At 36.6% G+C, this 17009-nt stretch overlaps 1 protein-coding gene across 3 annotated transcripts in view; it reads right to left on the reverse strand.

Annotated features, from left to right (window-relative positions):
- ANGPT1 (angiopoietin 1) overlaps positions 1-17009 on the reverse strand; it is a 271322-nt gene that overhangs the window by 30189 nt on the left and 224124 nt on the right. For all 3 annotated transcript variants that reach the window (XM_058444036.1, XM_032760263.2, XM_032760262.2), the window contains exon 8: positions 3450-3580. In XM_058444036.1, coding sequence (XP_058300019.1) covers positions 3450-3580 — 131 coding nt within the window. The remainder of the gene's footprint in view (positions 1-3449; positions 3581-17009) is intronic.

A 17009-nucleotide genomic window follows, 5' to 3' on the forward strand; every position in this document is an offset into this window, starting at 1 on the left:
CAGACCAAGCAATAAGTGGAAATATTCTCTCCCAAACATATGTGTTTATTGGTGAGTAAGAATTGGGTCCAAGAATAATTATGGATGAAAGAACATGACAAAGTTCAATCATTTAAAGCAGAAATAAAATCATAAATCTGAGCAGTGAAGTTTTCTCATTGAAAACCAAGATGTACATTCTCCTCTTTGCTTCACTCCATATTTTCATTATTATGACAGAAATATGAACATATTGGAATACGCTTCTAAGGACACATTTGAAAGATTTTACTGTTGGTTTTTCATGTATTGTATTTATTTGGTAAGAAAAAATATCTGTGAAAATAGACATGGAGAAAATAAAGCATATTTCAATATTAAAATGTGCAGGAAACTGAAAAATCGAAGTCCCTTTGTCTTTGTATAGTTGCTGACAATTTCATTTATGAGATCAGGGAAGTAATAAAAAGAAAAATTTTCTTTCCGGAAAAAGCTCAAGACCTACCTTGTGTGTACCATTTTTTTAAAAAATCTTAGATCTGTAGCAACTAGTTTTGGGGGTGAGGGCTGAGGAAGGAGTCATAAAATTAGATATAGGAGACTTTATAATATTTAATGATGTTAAATGTAATGCCAAAAGGATATGTTCAAAGCTTAAGGAAAAGAATATGAGGCCGGGCACGGTGGCTCACGCCTGTAATCCCAGAGCTTTGGGAGGCCGAGGTGGGCGGATCATGAGGTCAGGAGATTGAGACCATCCTGGCTAACGCAGTGAAACCCTGTCTCTAGTAAAAATACAAAAAAATCAGCCGGGCGTGGTGGCAGGCGCCTGCAGTCCCAGCTCCTTGGGAGGCTGAGGCAGGAGAATGGCAAGAACCCGGGAGGTGGAGCTTGCAGTGAGCCAAGATCATGTCACTGCACTCCAGCCTGGGTGACAGAGCAAGACTCCGTCTAAAAAAAAAAAAAAAAAAAAAAAGAAACAAAGAATATGATAGAATATGATAGAGGCAGAATCATAATATCATAATAGGTTAGGTTTGATAACATTGGGGCTGGTATCATATTGGAAAGATGTCAGCATAGGTGGCATGGATGTGGTCAATGGGCTGTGATTTGGTGATAGTAGTAATAGAGGGGTTGGCGATAGGGAGGAAGACAAAGAGTTATCCAAAACCAACTGGGCGTGGTGGCTCATGCCTGTAATCCCAGCACTTTGGGAGGCTGAGGTGGGTAGATGACCTGAGGTCAGGGGTTCGAGACCAGCTTGGTCTCGAACATGGTGAAACCCTGTCTCTACTAAAAATACAAAAATTAGCCAGGCATGGTGGCACACACCTGTAGTCCCAGCTGCTCAGGAGGCTGAGGCAAGAGAATCACTTTAACCAGGGAGGCGGAGGTTACAGTGAGCCTAGATCATGCCATTGCACTCCAGCCTGGGCAACAGAGTGAGACTTGGTCTCAAAAAAATGATAATCATCATCATCCAAAACTTTCACCTATACTTTTCCAAGCTCTATTCATTGATGAAGATAACATCAACCTAATGATTTATTTATTTGGTTTTAAAATTTGAAAGTTATTTCAAGAGTTACAGGATGGTCATTCATGTACTACGCTCATTCATGTACACTACTACTTCACTAATTCAGGTACTACATTTTCTAATAAGTTTCTATGTGTCACAGTCAGCTGTGCTAGATGTTTGGGATGAAATGGCAAACACTAGCTGTCATTCCTTTTCCTCATGTACAACATAGAGATGAGTTTCTCTCCCTGCTATCTCACAGAGTGGATCTGGAGTTCAAGTAAGATAGTACAACATGTGCAGAAACATGTAATATGTTATAATAATGGTAGTAACATACTGTTGGGAAAGGAAAATATTAGATTTGAACAATTTTTTCCTTACTAATACGAAACCATGTTTTGTAACAGAATAAGACAGAAAGCATATCCGAACAATTGAAGGTGGTAGTGATTGTTATTATAGTAAGAGAGAGAAGCAGCACTAAAACTGTGAGAGGAGAAACACTGAAATAGGAATTTCTCTTACAATTTTGTTTGTTGCCAACTCCTTTCCTGCCAGAGCCTATAACATTCTTGAGTGATATCACTTGCCATTGGGTTTTATCTTAGTGTTTCCCAAACTTCAGCCAGTCATGTATCAACTTCACAGTTTTGTCATATCCATTTATAACTTTTATTAATATGTAACAATTTTTTCTTTAAATCAATTATTTCTTAAATACAGAATATTGTGAATGCGTTCTAAAATGCAAGTTTATATCATTCATTTAAAGAGGAAACCAGCACCACTTGCTGTAATAGAAGTTAGATATAGCCAGGTGCCATGGTGGCTCATGCCTCTAATCCCAGCACTTTGGGAGAGTAAGGTGGGCGGATCACTTGAGATCAGGAGTTCAAGACCAGCCTGGCCAACATGGTGAAACTCCATCTTTACTAAAAATAGAAAAATTAGCCAGGCGTAGTGGTGGACGCCTGTAATCCCAGCTACTCAGGAGGCTGAGGCAGGAGAATCGCTTGAACCCAGGAGGTAGAGGCTGCAGTGAGCCGAGACAGTACCACTGCACTCCAGCCTAGGCAAAAAGAGCAAAACTCTGTCACAAAAAAAAAAAAAAAAAAAAGAAAGTAGATATGAAACTCATAAAATTAAAACAAACTAACATTATTTAATTTTAGGTATGTGCCATTGCTTAACCAAGGCTCTGAGACTATGGATAAGGGTTTTTTGTTGTTGTTATTGTTTTTTGTTTGTTTGTTTGTTTTGCCAAGAAGCATCATTGGTAGGTGCTGAAGAAGTATTACAGAAACGATAGCATCAAATTGAGAATTTCTCTGTGGGGCTATCAGAAGGCTGGAAAAATATTTAAAATGTACAAAAGGATTAGCTTTCTTACTCTATGATATGATACTATTTAATGGTATCTCCAATACTAGCTAAAAGATCTTGCAATGATTAATATTATATAATGCAAAACTCTGGTATAGCTGGTCTGAACTGTGTTACTTTTGGTTTAACTACACCTCTTTATTTTTCTTATCTCATTTCAACAAAATGATCAATTAACTTACTAAATAATTGCAAAGTATTATATAAGAAGTAATTGCTGTATATGCTGAGTTTCCAAACTATTGTTCATTTTGCTAAGGATATCAAGATGCTTATTTAGAAAGTAGAATATCTGGGACTTAAGAAACTGAAAAATGTATTCCGAACCAAGCTTAGCACATTTTCACTATTGATGTTGGGGGGAGGACGCAAACTTCTAAATATGCTAGCAATGTCTTACACAAGAACGCAGGGTAAATTCGTGGGCAGAACAAAATGATCTCTAGGGACTTGCTCTTAAGTTTCCTGACCATAAGATCATACTCCTTTATCACAGATAAGAAACCTTAAGCCCCAAACCAATGAAACATAGCTTAGAGAATGGCCCCATAGGACTTACCTCCTGTTAACATGAGGGCACATTTGCACATACAGTTGTCATTATCAGCATCTTTAGTGCTGAAATCAGCACCGTGTAAGATCAGGCTGCTCTGTTTTCCTGCTGTCCCAGTGTGACCTTTTAAATACAACCTGAAGTCAAAAAGAAAAAAAGGAAAGATAAGCCATTCGACAGAATAACAGAACCCAGAAGACCAACTTGTTGAATGTTTGCCTTTTTCATCATTTGCTTCTTTCTTTGAACTCCGCCCTTCCAACAAACCTCTAGAAGACCCAAGCTATCTGAACCAAAAGAACAAAGGAAGGAAAAAGTTTATTTCATTATGCATGCTCAAACTCATATGGTTCTCTGATAATGCAGGATCCAGAAAACATAAAAACTTGGGTTTATTTTATTAATACAGGTATTAACCTCTAAACATAAAAGCTTTTCACAATGTCAATTCAGCATGTCACTTCTGTAGTCCATTAATATCTAATATTGCAGATGTACTAAACATTATTAATAGCAATATAAGGAGGAAGTTTCGTTGATCAAGGATTTCCTCTGTGTTAGGCACTATGCTAAATGATTTCCAGTGGTTATTTGATTAAATTTTTATATTAAATCTGTGATCCAGACATTAATATCCCCAATTTGTATACTAAGGTTTAGGGAAGCTATGTAAGCTGGAATTTAGCTTGTATGCGTCTAAAACTCAAGCTTTGAATCATTATGCATTCCCTGGACAAAATATTTGCTGAGCACAAACTATATACCAGTTATTGATCTAGGCACTTAAGACATATAAGAAAACAGAACAAAAATCCGTGCTTTTGAGGGACTTGTACTCTAGAGGTATCCCTAAAATTAAATTCAAAAATCCCATCTGTTTAATATGTCATTCTTCGAAGAACCTATCTTACTATCTAGAAACATTTCTTATATAAAACTTGCATTAACCTAGATCAGTGGCCCTCTAATGGTTGTGCATATAACAAACCATCTGATCTTTTGTTTAAAAGGCCTATTTACTAATCCCAGGAATGTTTGTTTTCAACTAGCATCTCAGATTTCTCTTTGCAGACTGTCCAAAGAGAACATTTTGTCAAGTATTGTCCTAGAATCCGAGAACTAGTGGACAAATCACAATAGCTGCCAAATGTAGTGACCTGTCTGATGTCTGCTCATTTCCTACTGATCGTACATGCTGCATTCATATCCTTCTGGGCAATGTAGTGCTTAGAACTAATGTAAACTTGCTCAAGTCCTTCAGTGGCTCCACAGGGCTTCGAGTAGCTAAACTGAAGTTGTCGTATCGACAGCTTGATGCTCAAGGTGTTCTCTGGCTAAGACTCTAACCCGTCTCTCTCTAACTCTACCTCACACTGCTTCTCCATACCAGCACAATGTTTTCATCGGAATCATGTAGTAATATCCCCTTCAAATTCATATAGGTCACCACCTGTATGCCTGGGTCTTATTTATGGATCCTATCCACCCACAGTATAGTTCATGGGTGATTCATATCTCTGTATGAGTGAGACACTCCTAAAACACAGGCTGGCTCTGAGCAAAACATTACGTTATTATGAAATAGAATAATAAAGATCAATTAATATTTGGAGATATATTTTAACTTGTGTTAGCATCTAGGTATATGTGTATATCCTATTGTTTGTGGTATTTGATATTATTTTTAGCAAAAAACAAAATTATTGGATGTTTGTGCAATATTTTACAATATTTCTGAAGAGATTTTGAACCAGAGCAAAGTATAAAGTAAACCTCAGTCAGTTTTTGTTGGTTTTGATAATTAATGGAACTTCTGGTTCACAATAGTACAAATAATCTTCTAATGTTGAATTATCACATAAAAGCTTGTATTTTAAAACTCTGAGAGGCAGACTACAAGTAACTAGTGATGCAAAATTGTAGAATTTTTTAAAGTGCCAATTCACATTTGAGGCTGCAGCCAGCCCAAGTGGAGGTGGGTTTCACCAGGGGAAAGTAAGGTGACAGAGGGAGTTTTGGGACATGTTACCTGGGTGAATTCACCACCTTCCAGAGTTGGTGAGAACTTTCAATTTGATCACTTTTTTTGGAGATCCTCAGCCTCCCAAAGATAGACACACATTGGCAAAACTAACAGAGACTTTTGTCAGGCCTCCATTTGCAGTCAAAGTAGGAATATGATGGGGACCCAGTCTCATGGTCTTCTCAGAGAGAATTTCACACAGAAAGCCAAATTATAACCAGAAAGTTACTTGTCTGGTGAAGACAGAATCAGAATTGAGAGAATAAGTGAATGATTCCAAAATTAAGTAGCTACGTCTCTCCTAGCCTGAAATCTGCTCTACTGGGCCTGGGAGAGTTTAGCCCATAGGTGCTCTTGAATGAGCAATGGCAATTTTAACTCTGATTTTTTGTTTCTCTGTGATTTGTAATGGCCTTCCTTTTTATGGTAAGTCAATGCAATTTTCTCTGCAGTAGCTTTAAGCTCACTAATAAAGACAGACTTTCCAGGATACAATGATTTTCTATAGTGTCTTTGCAGGGAATTCAGCACAAATGTTTGATTCTAAATAAGAGACTGCTATGTGCTTGAATACATAGTTTATACTTTTACCCTTTCACATAAGAGTTACAATCTAAGTCTCATAATTTATAATTATTTGTTTGTGTAATTAAGGCAATACAAATGCACAATTATAAATTTGAGAAGAAAAGCAAAAAAAGAAATAAAAATCAACCCCAATCTCATCACTGAGTATAACTACTCTTTTCATATTATAGCTTTTTAGCATTTTACTTGTTTCTCCCCTCTAAATATAAAATATTATTTATTTTTAAATATATATGTATCTGAACACATTCTTATAAAATTTTTGAACACTATAAGTAAAGCTTCTGCCCACAGCCCCATTTCATCTTCCTCCTTAGAGGTATCCTTCAAAAACAACCTCTCTCCATGTGAAAATACAAATAGAAATAGAACTATACTTTAAATGTTTCTGTATGAGATGATTTTCAAATATAATTTTATGACCACTTTTTCATGCCATTACATTTTTTTCTCTAAAATCATTTGGAAACTATTGTATGAATATATCATCGTCACAAGATTAAGGCTGCCTTCAGGTATCTCTCTATATGTGTGCTGGTATAGATATTAAGATTACAATAAAATCCACATTTCTTTCGTGATCTTTCCCCATATGAATGTCATCAATGTTATGTTAGGCTATCAGAAAAAAAGAGACATCTTTCCAGATCTATTTAAGACTTGGAGGTCGGTTTCTAGTCTTGGCACTTCTTCTCTGGATTATCAAAGAAGACTTACAATTAGTCTCCCTGCCTTGAGTTTCACTCCTTCTTCCCCTTCCCCATGAAGTCCATGCAGCTCATTCAAAAACATGCATCTCATCATTCGTCTATCCTGGCTAAAGTTGCTCAGTTGTTCCTCCAAAATTCAAAGATAAAGTCCAAATTCTTTACTGTGGTTTGCAAGGCCTTTGAAGTCTAGTCCTTGTCTACTGTCTACTTTTTCCCATGTCTCACCCACCCCAACCCTCCTATGTCTTGTTATTTTCTGCATATACACATAGTGCTCCAGCCTTACCCACTCACTTATTCCCTCTAAGCAACACTCTTATTTCTCCATACATTTGCAAGTACCATCCCCTCTTCCTAGAAGGTACTCTCCAGGTTTCAACAGCTGCTGAACTCCCATCCATCCTTTAAGATTTGTTCCAAGTATAACCTCAAAGAGCATCAAATCAACATCTTCATGATGACACTTACTTGCTGTATTTTAATTGTCTTTTCACTTATCTGTTTCCCATAATAAACTGTGAGCTCCTTGAGGCATAAACTATGTCTTACTCATCTTTGAATCATCAGAATCCTGAAATCTCAAACAGTCTCTGAGATAGAGAAAGGCCTCAATGTTCATTGAATAGATGGATGATGGGTTTACTAACTGATTAATTTTTGGTAAGCTCAAGGTAGCAAGCAAAAGCAAACTGAAGTATAAGTAACTCTAATATCAAAATATACTTGGTCCACATTTCAGAAGTATAGCTTTTACATCTCAATTAGTTAGGTACTCAACATACCTACCTGGGTACCCACTTCGTTGCCCATCCAACTCAAATAATCAAAAAATATATATGTAGGGGTGTGTGTGTGTGTGTGTGTGTGTGTGTGTGTGTGTGTGTATGTATACATATATACAGTCTCTCACATCCTTCTTATCTTTCTAGTTTTGTTTATGTTCTTATTTTCTCAGAGACTCTAGAATATAAAAACATGAGCAAGGCATTATTCAGATAGAATAAAGGAAAAAAAGGCCATGTCTTAATTCCTATTATTCCTTACATTTTATTGAACAATTTATTTGTATTGTATGAATAGCCAACTGAAAACAATTTGAAAGCAAATTCAAAATAAAAATATGCTTAAGGTTAGTGTTTCAGCTAAAATTATTTTTTAAAAAAGAAATATTCTAATAAGGTGTTAACATAATTCCTTAAGGTCCTGCCCAGATTAAGCATTAAAACATAAAGCAGAAGTGGAGAGGAGTCTCAAGATGTGCAATGTAAACAGTGGCATATATTGGTTGGAATGATGTACAAGTAGAAGAGACTGATATATTGAGGAATAATGAATGTTTCACTGTTCGAGACTTAGTAGCACTTGTAATTTACATGAAGTAGCATTCATCCTCCCATGTTTATATCCTTAGCATGTCACAGAGGAGCGGCTTATGCTCTTCTAAGGAAGAGACACACAGTCTCTTGCATTGGGAGATAAAGATGAAATTTCATAAAAATCATTTCTTCTAAACACTATTTTAAAAACTTTGCACATAAGGACAACTGTGCTTCTGTGGAATCCCAGAAGGACTCTGAGAGAAACTACGCAGTCCAGGATAGGTCCCCTGCACAGTTCAGGGGCTCATTCTTTCTTAGCAGCTCTTTAGCTAGCTCAGAGTCCCAATTTTTGGCCCAAAGCCAACAACCACAGCTAGTTATTTGATACAGGTAAATTAAGGACCAGTCACTCATTAGTGCCAAGTATTTCTGTAATTAGTTTAAAAAAAAAAAAACTTGTTTGAGTTGAGGCTCAAACAGAACATTTGGATGATTCTTTTTAACACTGGTTCTGGCTAATACCTAGTCCTTATGTGTAATTAACTATCTGTGGCTTTCTCTATGAAGCTAATAATTGTTCCAAACAGACTTTCAGTTTATGAAAGAAAAATTAATATACAGGATCGCTTTGCACCTGACTACCGTGACAGTGAACTGGAAGTGTGAAACATTAGTTAGAATACATCTCCCAAAATAACAGCATGGGAATCCTGGTTATTTATTTCTTGTGTTCAGCCAGTGTAGACAGGGCCCATATGAAAGACGATATGTTAGAAGATAAAACCAAAATGTTCCTCCAGAAAAAAACATTAGGGAGCTGGGAAAAACAAAATTAAACAAAAAACTCCAGAGAATCTAATTTGATGTGATCAAAAAGGCAGCCACAAAATAGAATTATGTCATTTATTCTTGTCCATGTATTTTCTCCTAATAAGGAAAAAATTGTTTAAGTCCCTTCAGATGGATGACTATAAAGAATGTCAGCATTTTTATTTTTTCAATTAGTGTATTATAGGAAAACTGATGTCCATTGAAATTAGTCATGATTCTCTAGTCATCTTTGATAAAACATAGTTACTCCTTTTCAAACACTTTTAGAAATTTCAGTAATTATAAAGACTAAATCATCAAATTTCTTAATGAATATAGGACAACAGTGAGTTCTATTATGGAATAACAGGCTTCAAAATATCCCGATGTATCATCCAAGAGATTCTAGAACTTTCTTTTCTTTAAAATGGGCAGCCCAATCTCATGAATCCAGTTTCTTACTAATTTTGTCTACTTAAGAGACTCACTCTCTTCACATTTTTGCATCTTCACTGTACTCAGGGGGCCAAGCATCTCTTTCATGATCCAAGGCAGTGGGAGTTGTTTGCATGACAAATTGAAGTTTGGCCTCAACCCTTTTAAACAGTAGACAGACTCGCAGGTATCTGAACTTTAAGGTCGTAGGTACTGACAAGCTAAGCATATTTTTATTTTGGCTCTGAGCTCTCTCCCTGCCACCATATGGAACTAGTTTATCTTTCTCACAATTACTAAGAAATTCAAAATGACCTTAATGGTTCTCTTTCAGAGGCTGGTAGCAATGGCTCAATCTGACAGAGTTTCCTCATGTGGCTATGACTTCTAGTTGCTGCTTCTGGGCTGTCTCTGCCATATCCAACCTCTCCAATCCTACCCCCTTTCCACTGAAAGAACTGGGCACCATTAGCCAAGAGGGATGTCAGAGCATGTATGTTAGCACTGACTTTTCACATCCTGGAGATACATTCTATAACTCTATTGTCCACACATGAACAGAATTCTTTACTTATTTGCAATAGCCTGTCAATGAATATGTGAGAAAATGCTAGAAAAATATATGAAGCAAGGTTAATACACCTACGAAAAAGTGAATGAATATATTAAAGACATTCAGTTGTATGACAACAATCTATATTCCAGAAAAGAAATGTTTGAAAGAAGTTTCCAAAGAAAAGAGTATGTGAGTAGGAAGATTAAAAGAATTGATAATGTAGAGTGTGACTAATCAAGAATTAAGGCTATGATAAAGACTTATGGATATCGAAAAACAATTTAAAAATATACAGATCAAGCAGATACAGGTAATTTGGTACAAAATAAGTATGAATGAAAGAAATAACCCTCTATGAAGCCATTAACCAAAACTCTTCCTTTCTTCCTCCTTCTCCTCCACACACACAAAACGGAGAAATAAATAAGCCATCAGCTTCTGCAAGTTAAGGCTGTGTCATGAACACTTGTGTCTGGAGAGACAGCATGACATCACAGAGTTTGTAGTGTACCTGTTTGGGTTTGCAATCTAGCTCTTATTCTTTCTGATCCTTAGTTGCCTCATCTGTAAAATACCTCTATGTCCTGCCAATATTTTGTGAAGATTAAACGAGGTGATACCCAGAAAGCCCTTAAAAAGACTGCTGCATGCAAAATAAAGTAAGTACTTGACTATTTGCAAAAAAATTAAAGTAATCAAACTTCCCTAAGCAATCGCCATAAAATACACAGTAGTTCGATAGGCATGAGTTATGGGAATGACTATGTCTAAATTACACAGGTATAAACATATGACCTTGATAGAGATATGTAAGTGTTCTGAGAGTGATAAAAACAATGACATAGAGATACAGCTCATGAGGACAGGCATGGAGGCAACAAGCCAGAGAAATTAAAGATGAAAAGGATCAATTTTCTCAAACCCATGAGGCCCCATATCCTTTGGAAGTTTTTCTTATTTTCTATAGAGGAAGCAGAGTACTAAATATGAAGGACAAGAAACCAAAGAGTTGCTTTGCTGACTGACCATGTAGTTAAGGTCTATGTTAATTTGACTCTCGATGGTCTGAATAAATATCCTTCAATTAAAATGTTTATCTTTTAATAAATTAAAATTTCCTACTTTTGAGAACCCTACAATTTTCTTGCCATCATATAATATTTTGTTGACTGAATCCAATATATATTTGTTTGGTTGTCCTTTCTTTACTCATAATTGATACTGGTAAAAAAAAAGAAAAATTCCTGGAAAAATCATCTATGCCAACCTAGCCTTTAATTCTCACATCTACTTGCTGAAAGCTTTCTTTTTCTCATTAAATCTTCCATAATTGGTGTCATTTGTTTTAACAGGGAATTGGATAATTGGGAATCACCAGAATTTGTGCATAATAATTTTACCATTATGTTAAGAAGGAAGACGTTATCTTATTTGTTTAGAAGCTACAGATGCCCTGAGGTAGACATGCTATTTATTTTGGAATATGTGTAATGGAAGATGTACACAAAAGTGTGAAAAAATATGAAAAATGTTTGAGGTAGTAATGGTCCTGGGAATCTGTGCTATGATTAAGGAAGATAAATTTCCAAAGCTACAGAAAACCTCACCCCAAATGATGAAAAATCTTTAGAAAATTGAGTTTCACTTAATCTCTGATTCTAATATGATTGTTTTAGATATTAGCTTGTATAACACCTGTATAAATTGTACTCTGGATTTCCATGGAAGTTTTTGATAATATACATTTTTAATGTCTCCCCTTCACTTACAAACATTAATATCCTGTAGAACTTAGATAAAATGAGCTTATCAACCTCCCGAGTCTTCTCAAGCTCTTGACATTAGGAACAGTGTTAGCAGTAATTTTTGTTTCAAAACTCTGGTAAAATACAGTTCTTAGTGTTTTGCAGTGATAGACATGAAGCTTGCATATGCTCAAAACTCATGATAAATTTTTTCTCCAAAGAAAATAGCAAACCCATGTACTGTTATTGTTGTGTGCCTTTCAATAGTGCTGACAGAGTGCTCTCTATTCTGTACATCATATACATATATAATATATATAATATATGTATGTATATATATGAGCTCTGTGACAATGAAATATTTCCCAAATTTCAGAAATACATGCTCAGTCATTATGTGTTTTTAGTTCAAAATAAGATAAATAGTTATTCCAGTATTCCTTCTCTTTTTTAAGAATACATAAAAAAAAAACTGAGTGCCAAAATGAATCACGTGACACCAAGACCCCTGTTTAAAACACAAACAGTCCCTTAAACATATTTGGATTCCCTTGGTGTCATGTGTGACTGATAGAGTCAGCTTCCAGTGAATGACTCTCTGGTCTGACCCTCTTGTGGTGCCTAAAAGACCAGGCCAATGGCCATCTCAGAGAGTTTATGGGTTTTGCTTTGTTACTAAAAATTAAGGACCTTGTAAAACTTGTGATTGAAATTGGTGATTTTAGGCCAGGCGCGGTGGCTCACGCTTGTAATCCCAGCACTTTGGGAGGCCGAGGCGGGCGGATCACAAGGTCAGGAGATCAAGACCACGGTGAAACCCCATCTCTACTAAAAAATACAAAAAATTAGCCGGGCGTGGTGGCGGGTGCCTGTAGTCCCAGCTACTCAGAGAGGCTGAGGCAGGAGAATGGCGTGAACCCGGGAGGCGGAGCTTGCAGTGAGCCGAGATTGAGCCACTGCACTCCAGCCTGGGCGAAACAGCAAGACTCCGTCTCAAAAAAAAAAAAAGAAAGAAAGAAAGAAAGAAATTGGTGATTTTTCAGTCTAAACAAATTCTCGGGAGGTAGATTTGCTCTCATTTTTTATTTGGGATTAAAGAGCAATAAGAAACTTTCTTTCCAGCATTCCCTTGGGGCAGATAGAGAGAGGAGAGGGTAAGCAAAATGTTGAAAACCATTGAGATGCATTGTCTGAGGTTTCTTGCAAAGAGGAAATACTTTCCCTTGTTGTACTTGGACATTGTATTGCTATAAGGTCTGCAAATAAGCCTCCAGCATGCATTAGCAGATTCTTCTGTTGACCAAAGTCATCAGTGTGCTTATTTGTCTCCACAGTCAGTATAAGCTAGAGTCGAAACTCTTTGTCATGAATTCTAGCCCTCTGTTATATGTAGCACAGTAAAGCCCTGCATACAAGATGTCCTCTAAATACTTGCCGTCCTCTAAATAAGGCAGACTGTCTCTCACCTCTGCATGTGTGTCCACATTGCTCCTCTGGCTGGGATCTCAAGTCCTTCCTCCTGCCATTAACCATCATACTTGCCTCATGAGCGCTTACTCATTTCACAAATCTCTAAGGATTTCCTCTATGAAGCCTTTCCCAGTCCCATTTAATCTCCTCCAATGAACTCTATCAATTCCTAACTCCAGTAGAATTGACCACTATTTTTTTTAATTAACCAATGATAGCCTAATTCCAAGGGTTCTTTCCCAGGGACTGTGAGTGAGTGTAAAGTTGAATTACACATAAATTTATATAAAATTTTGTGTTTCTTCATTATTCTAGGGAAAATGTCCTTGGCATCATCATTTAAAACAAAAAGATCCATGGTTCCTTAATCAAAAAACAAAACAAAACAAAACAAAAATCAAACAGACATGCTAAATCACTCCAGCTAAAACTTTTGAGTCAACTATTCCATGTTTGTTTCCTTCTCCTAAACTATTAACCCCACAAGAGAAGGTATGCTGTGTCTGTTTGGTGTAACCAAAGTGTTATTTCTGCATCAGCATCACTTTGGTGCACTTGATAGGACTGAGAGCTCTAGGTCCTAACCCAGGATAAGAATCTCTTTAGGTGCGACTCAGAAATCTGTACTTTAAACAGGCACCCTAGTTACCTATATGCACATTCAAGAAATAAAACCACTGGCATAGTGCCAGGAAAATAATAGTAACATGATAAGTGTATGGTGGTTGGCTGGCTGGATAAAGCAATGAAGGCAGACTCTGATTTCAAAAGAACTATAATAACTTTTAAGAGAGTAATTTTAGTAAAGTTATGTAGGTAAAAGCAAAACTGTAGCCAGTTAAAAGAGAAATGAACAATGTACGCTGTGGGACAATTTTATTAATTTTTTTATTTACTTGCCAACAAGCAATATAGAAATTCTTGCATATCATTTGCAGGTAAAGATAAAAGAGATAAAGATAAAAGAGCCTAGAGTTTAATAGTTCTAGAAAATAAATCTTATGTAAGCAACAATCCAGGGAACTTAAGGACATGATACTTTATTAGAAATCTTAGTGGCAACTGTCATTTTATACCATAAACCTTTGGGGGCAGGATTTTTGACTTGTTGCTCTTTGAATTTCTGGTATCTAGATCAAGAATTGCCATATATTAGTCAGCTGTGTGGATTCACACACAAAAAAATCACCTGTGTTGAATGCACAATAAAACCTTGTCAATATGTCTTTTATATATCTATTAAGAAATGCTTTTTTTCGAGACATGTGCCAAGCATTGTGAAGAGGTTCCTGTCCTCCTAGAGATTACAGTCTAATAATAGGGAACAGCAATTACAACCCAGTGTGATGTGGACTCTGATAAAGACATGCCCAGAGCACAGTGGGAGGACATGGAAGGGGCTCCTAACCCAATTAAGGAAGAAGAGCTCTATGGACTAAGACTTAAAGGATCAAGAAAATCCAATTAGGCAAAGTGAATAAAATCTTGAAAAATAGAGATTGAGTTCTGTGGGGTTTTGTTTCATCCACAGTAGCTTGCATATTGTTGTTGCTCATATTTACCTAACAGAGTAATCAAAATATTGAGTATGAAAAAAATTGATGTGAGAAAAGGCCGTATCAGAGGAATTGACCCCAGAGGCCATGGCTGCTTACCTGTCCCAAGTCTGCCACATGCAGCCCGGCTCTCCTTTCTCTTAGTATCATGATTGCTCATTATTACCCCCTTACGCTCTAAGCTTAAGCAACAGTTAACCACTTGTAGTTTCCTAGCAAGACATGCTGAGTCTCACTTCTGAGCTAATCCCTCTTCTACCCCCATCTCTGAACTATTCCCCAACTAATACCAATTTGCCATGTTTATGTCACTTTAGGCCACTATTTGGAAGCTTTCTCAACCTTCCCAAACTGGTTAGCCCTCTTTAGTCACACCATATTTGTGACTGTAAGTGAACTGACTGTGTTCATGGCATTGTAATTGGCTCTTTGGCTGTCTGCAACCGTCCAACCCCACTCCATCTCCATCACATATGGGTATGCACCTGCATGAACACACGTATACATGATTGTTCTGAAATCTCTGTGGACATTTTATCCTAGAATAGCACATGATGGATGCATAATAAATATTTCATGGAGCCTTCATCTTTTTGATAGTGAACAGCAGTAGGGGAACCTAGAGCAGTGGATCTCAGGACACCACCTTAGATAATTTCTTGGAGGCAGTGCTTGCTAGCTGGTTCTGGCAACTTTTGCCAACCTGTAAGTTTCTAGGACAGCAGTGGTCTGAGTCTTAGCATTACCCATTCTGTGACAGGAATCCTCTGGGAATCCTTAGACCTAACAGCATGCAGGCATTTGTTTTCATCAGTTTGAAAAATATCCAAGACTCTAGAGACTGACATTCATCTGTATTTTAAGTGAAGAGATTTTCCCAGCACTTAAAAGACCTAAAGAAGGTACAAAGTGACTGTAAGAATGTGCCCTTCCATGCCTTTGAAGACCTAGGAAACCTTTTTCCTCTTCAGTATTTCATCTCAGTCAAGGAGATTAAAATATAAATTTTCATGATTAAAACAACTCCTTCTCTGTTTTAGGAAGTAATCACAACAAAAACCACAGTCTAAATAAAAGTAATGCGCCTTCCAAGTTGGAGAAATTATTTGAAAACACAAATAAGACTCTTTAAAACCTTGAGTTTGAAAACCTATGTTAGGAATTGAGGGGAGTAGAAACTGCCAGGAGATTTCCTATATATTTTTTCGTATCTTGATCAGTCCAGAACTGCTGTAAAAAAGTAACTTTTATCCTTTGTAGGGACATGGATGAAACTGGAAAACATCATTCTCAGCAAACTATCGCAAGGACAAAAAACCAAACACCGCATGTTCTCACTCATAGGTGGGAATTGAACAATGAGAACTCATGGACACGGGAAGGGGAACATCACACTCCGGGGACTGTTGTGGGGTTGGGGGAGGGGGGAGGGACAGCATTAGGAGATATACCTAATCCTAAATGACGAGTTAATGGGTACAGGAAATCAACGTGGCACATGGATACATATGTAACAAACCTGCACATTGTGCACATGTACCCTAAAACCTAAAGTATAATAAAAAAAAAAGAAAGAAAAAAAATTGAACAGATCAAACAAAAAAAAAAAGAAAAAGAATTAGGAAACCCTGATTAGCATTTAGAACCTCATTTTCACAGACTTGAGAACCTCATTTTCACAGACTTCACTCATTAAAACATCAAGACCTAGGTAACACACCAGTGAAATTTCATAATATGGAGAATATGTTTAAATATGTTTAAAATATGTATTTTTAACTGTGGTTAAAATATGCTTTTAAAATGTTTATGAGTCAAAATAATTAAAATTGCCATTTAACGTAAAAAAAAAAAAGTAACTTTCCTCTTAGTATTTCAACATGTTTGCTACTGGTTCCATCCAGGACTATGTAGCCCAGAGGATCAGAGAAATAAGAAATATTTCACTGAAAGAAAAAAAAAGTGAAACAAGTTTTGCAATATCTACAAAAATCCAGGGCTTAAATTTACATCTGAGGCTCGAGAGAATTCTTTTCAATCCACATGAATTTGTTTTGTCCTTGAAATACATACACGGCATGGGAGTACTTTAATGATTTAGAAAAAAATGGATTGGGGAACTGGAAAGAACCTCAGCCTTACCTCCTCATTTTACTTCTGAGGATCTGAGACTTGGAAAAGTGAAGCAAATTGTCCAAAGTCATTCAGAAAAGTAACTGCAAATCCAAGTCTAGAGTTCATGTCTCTGGATTCCCGATACAGTGTTTTACAAATTACATCAAACTACTTCCCAATGAAGATCTTGGCCAAAAACAAACCTTGTGCAAAAAGATATTTAGTGGCCAAATTATTTT

The sequence above is a fragment of the Hylobates moloch genome, unplaced genomic scaffold, assembly GCF_009828535.3.
Source record: "Hylobates moloch isolate HMO894 unplaced genomic scaffold, HMol_V3 SCAFFOLD_9, whole genome shotgun sequence".
In the NCBI taxonomy this organism is placed as follows: Eukaryota; Metazoa; Chordata; class Mammalia; order Primates; family Hylobatidae; genus Hylobates; species Hylobates moloch.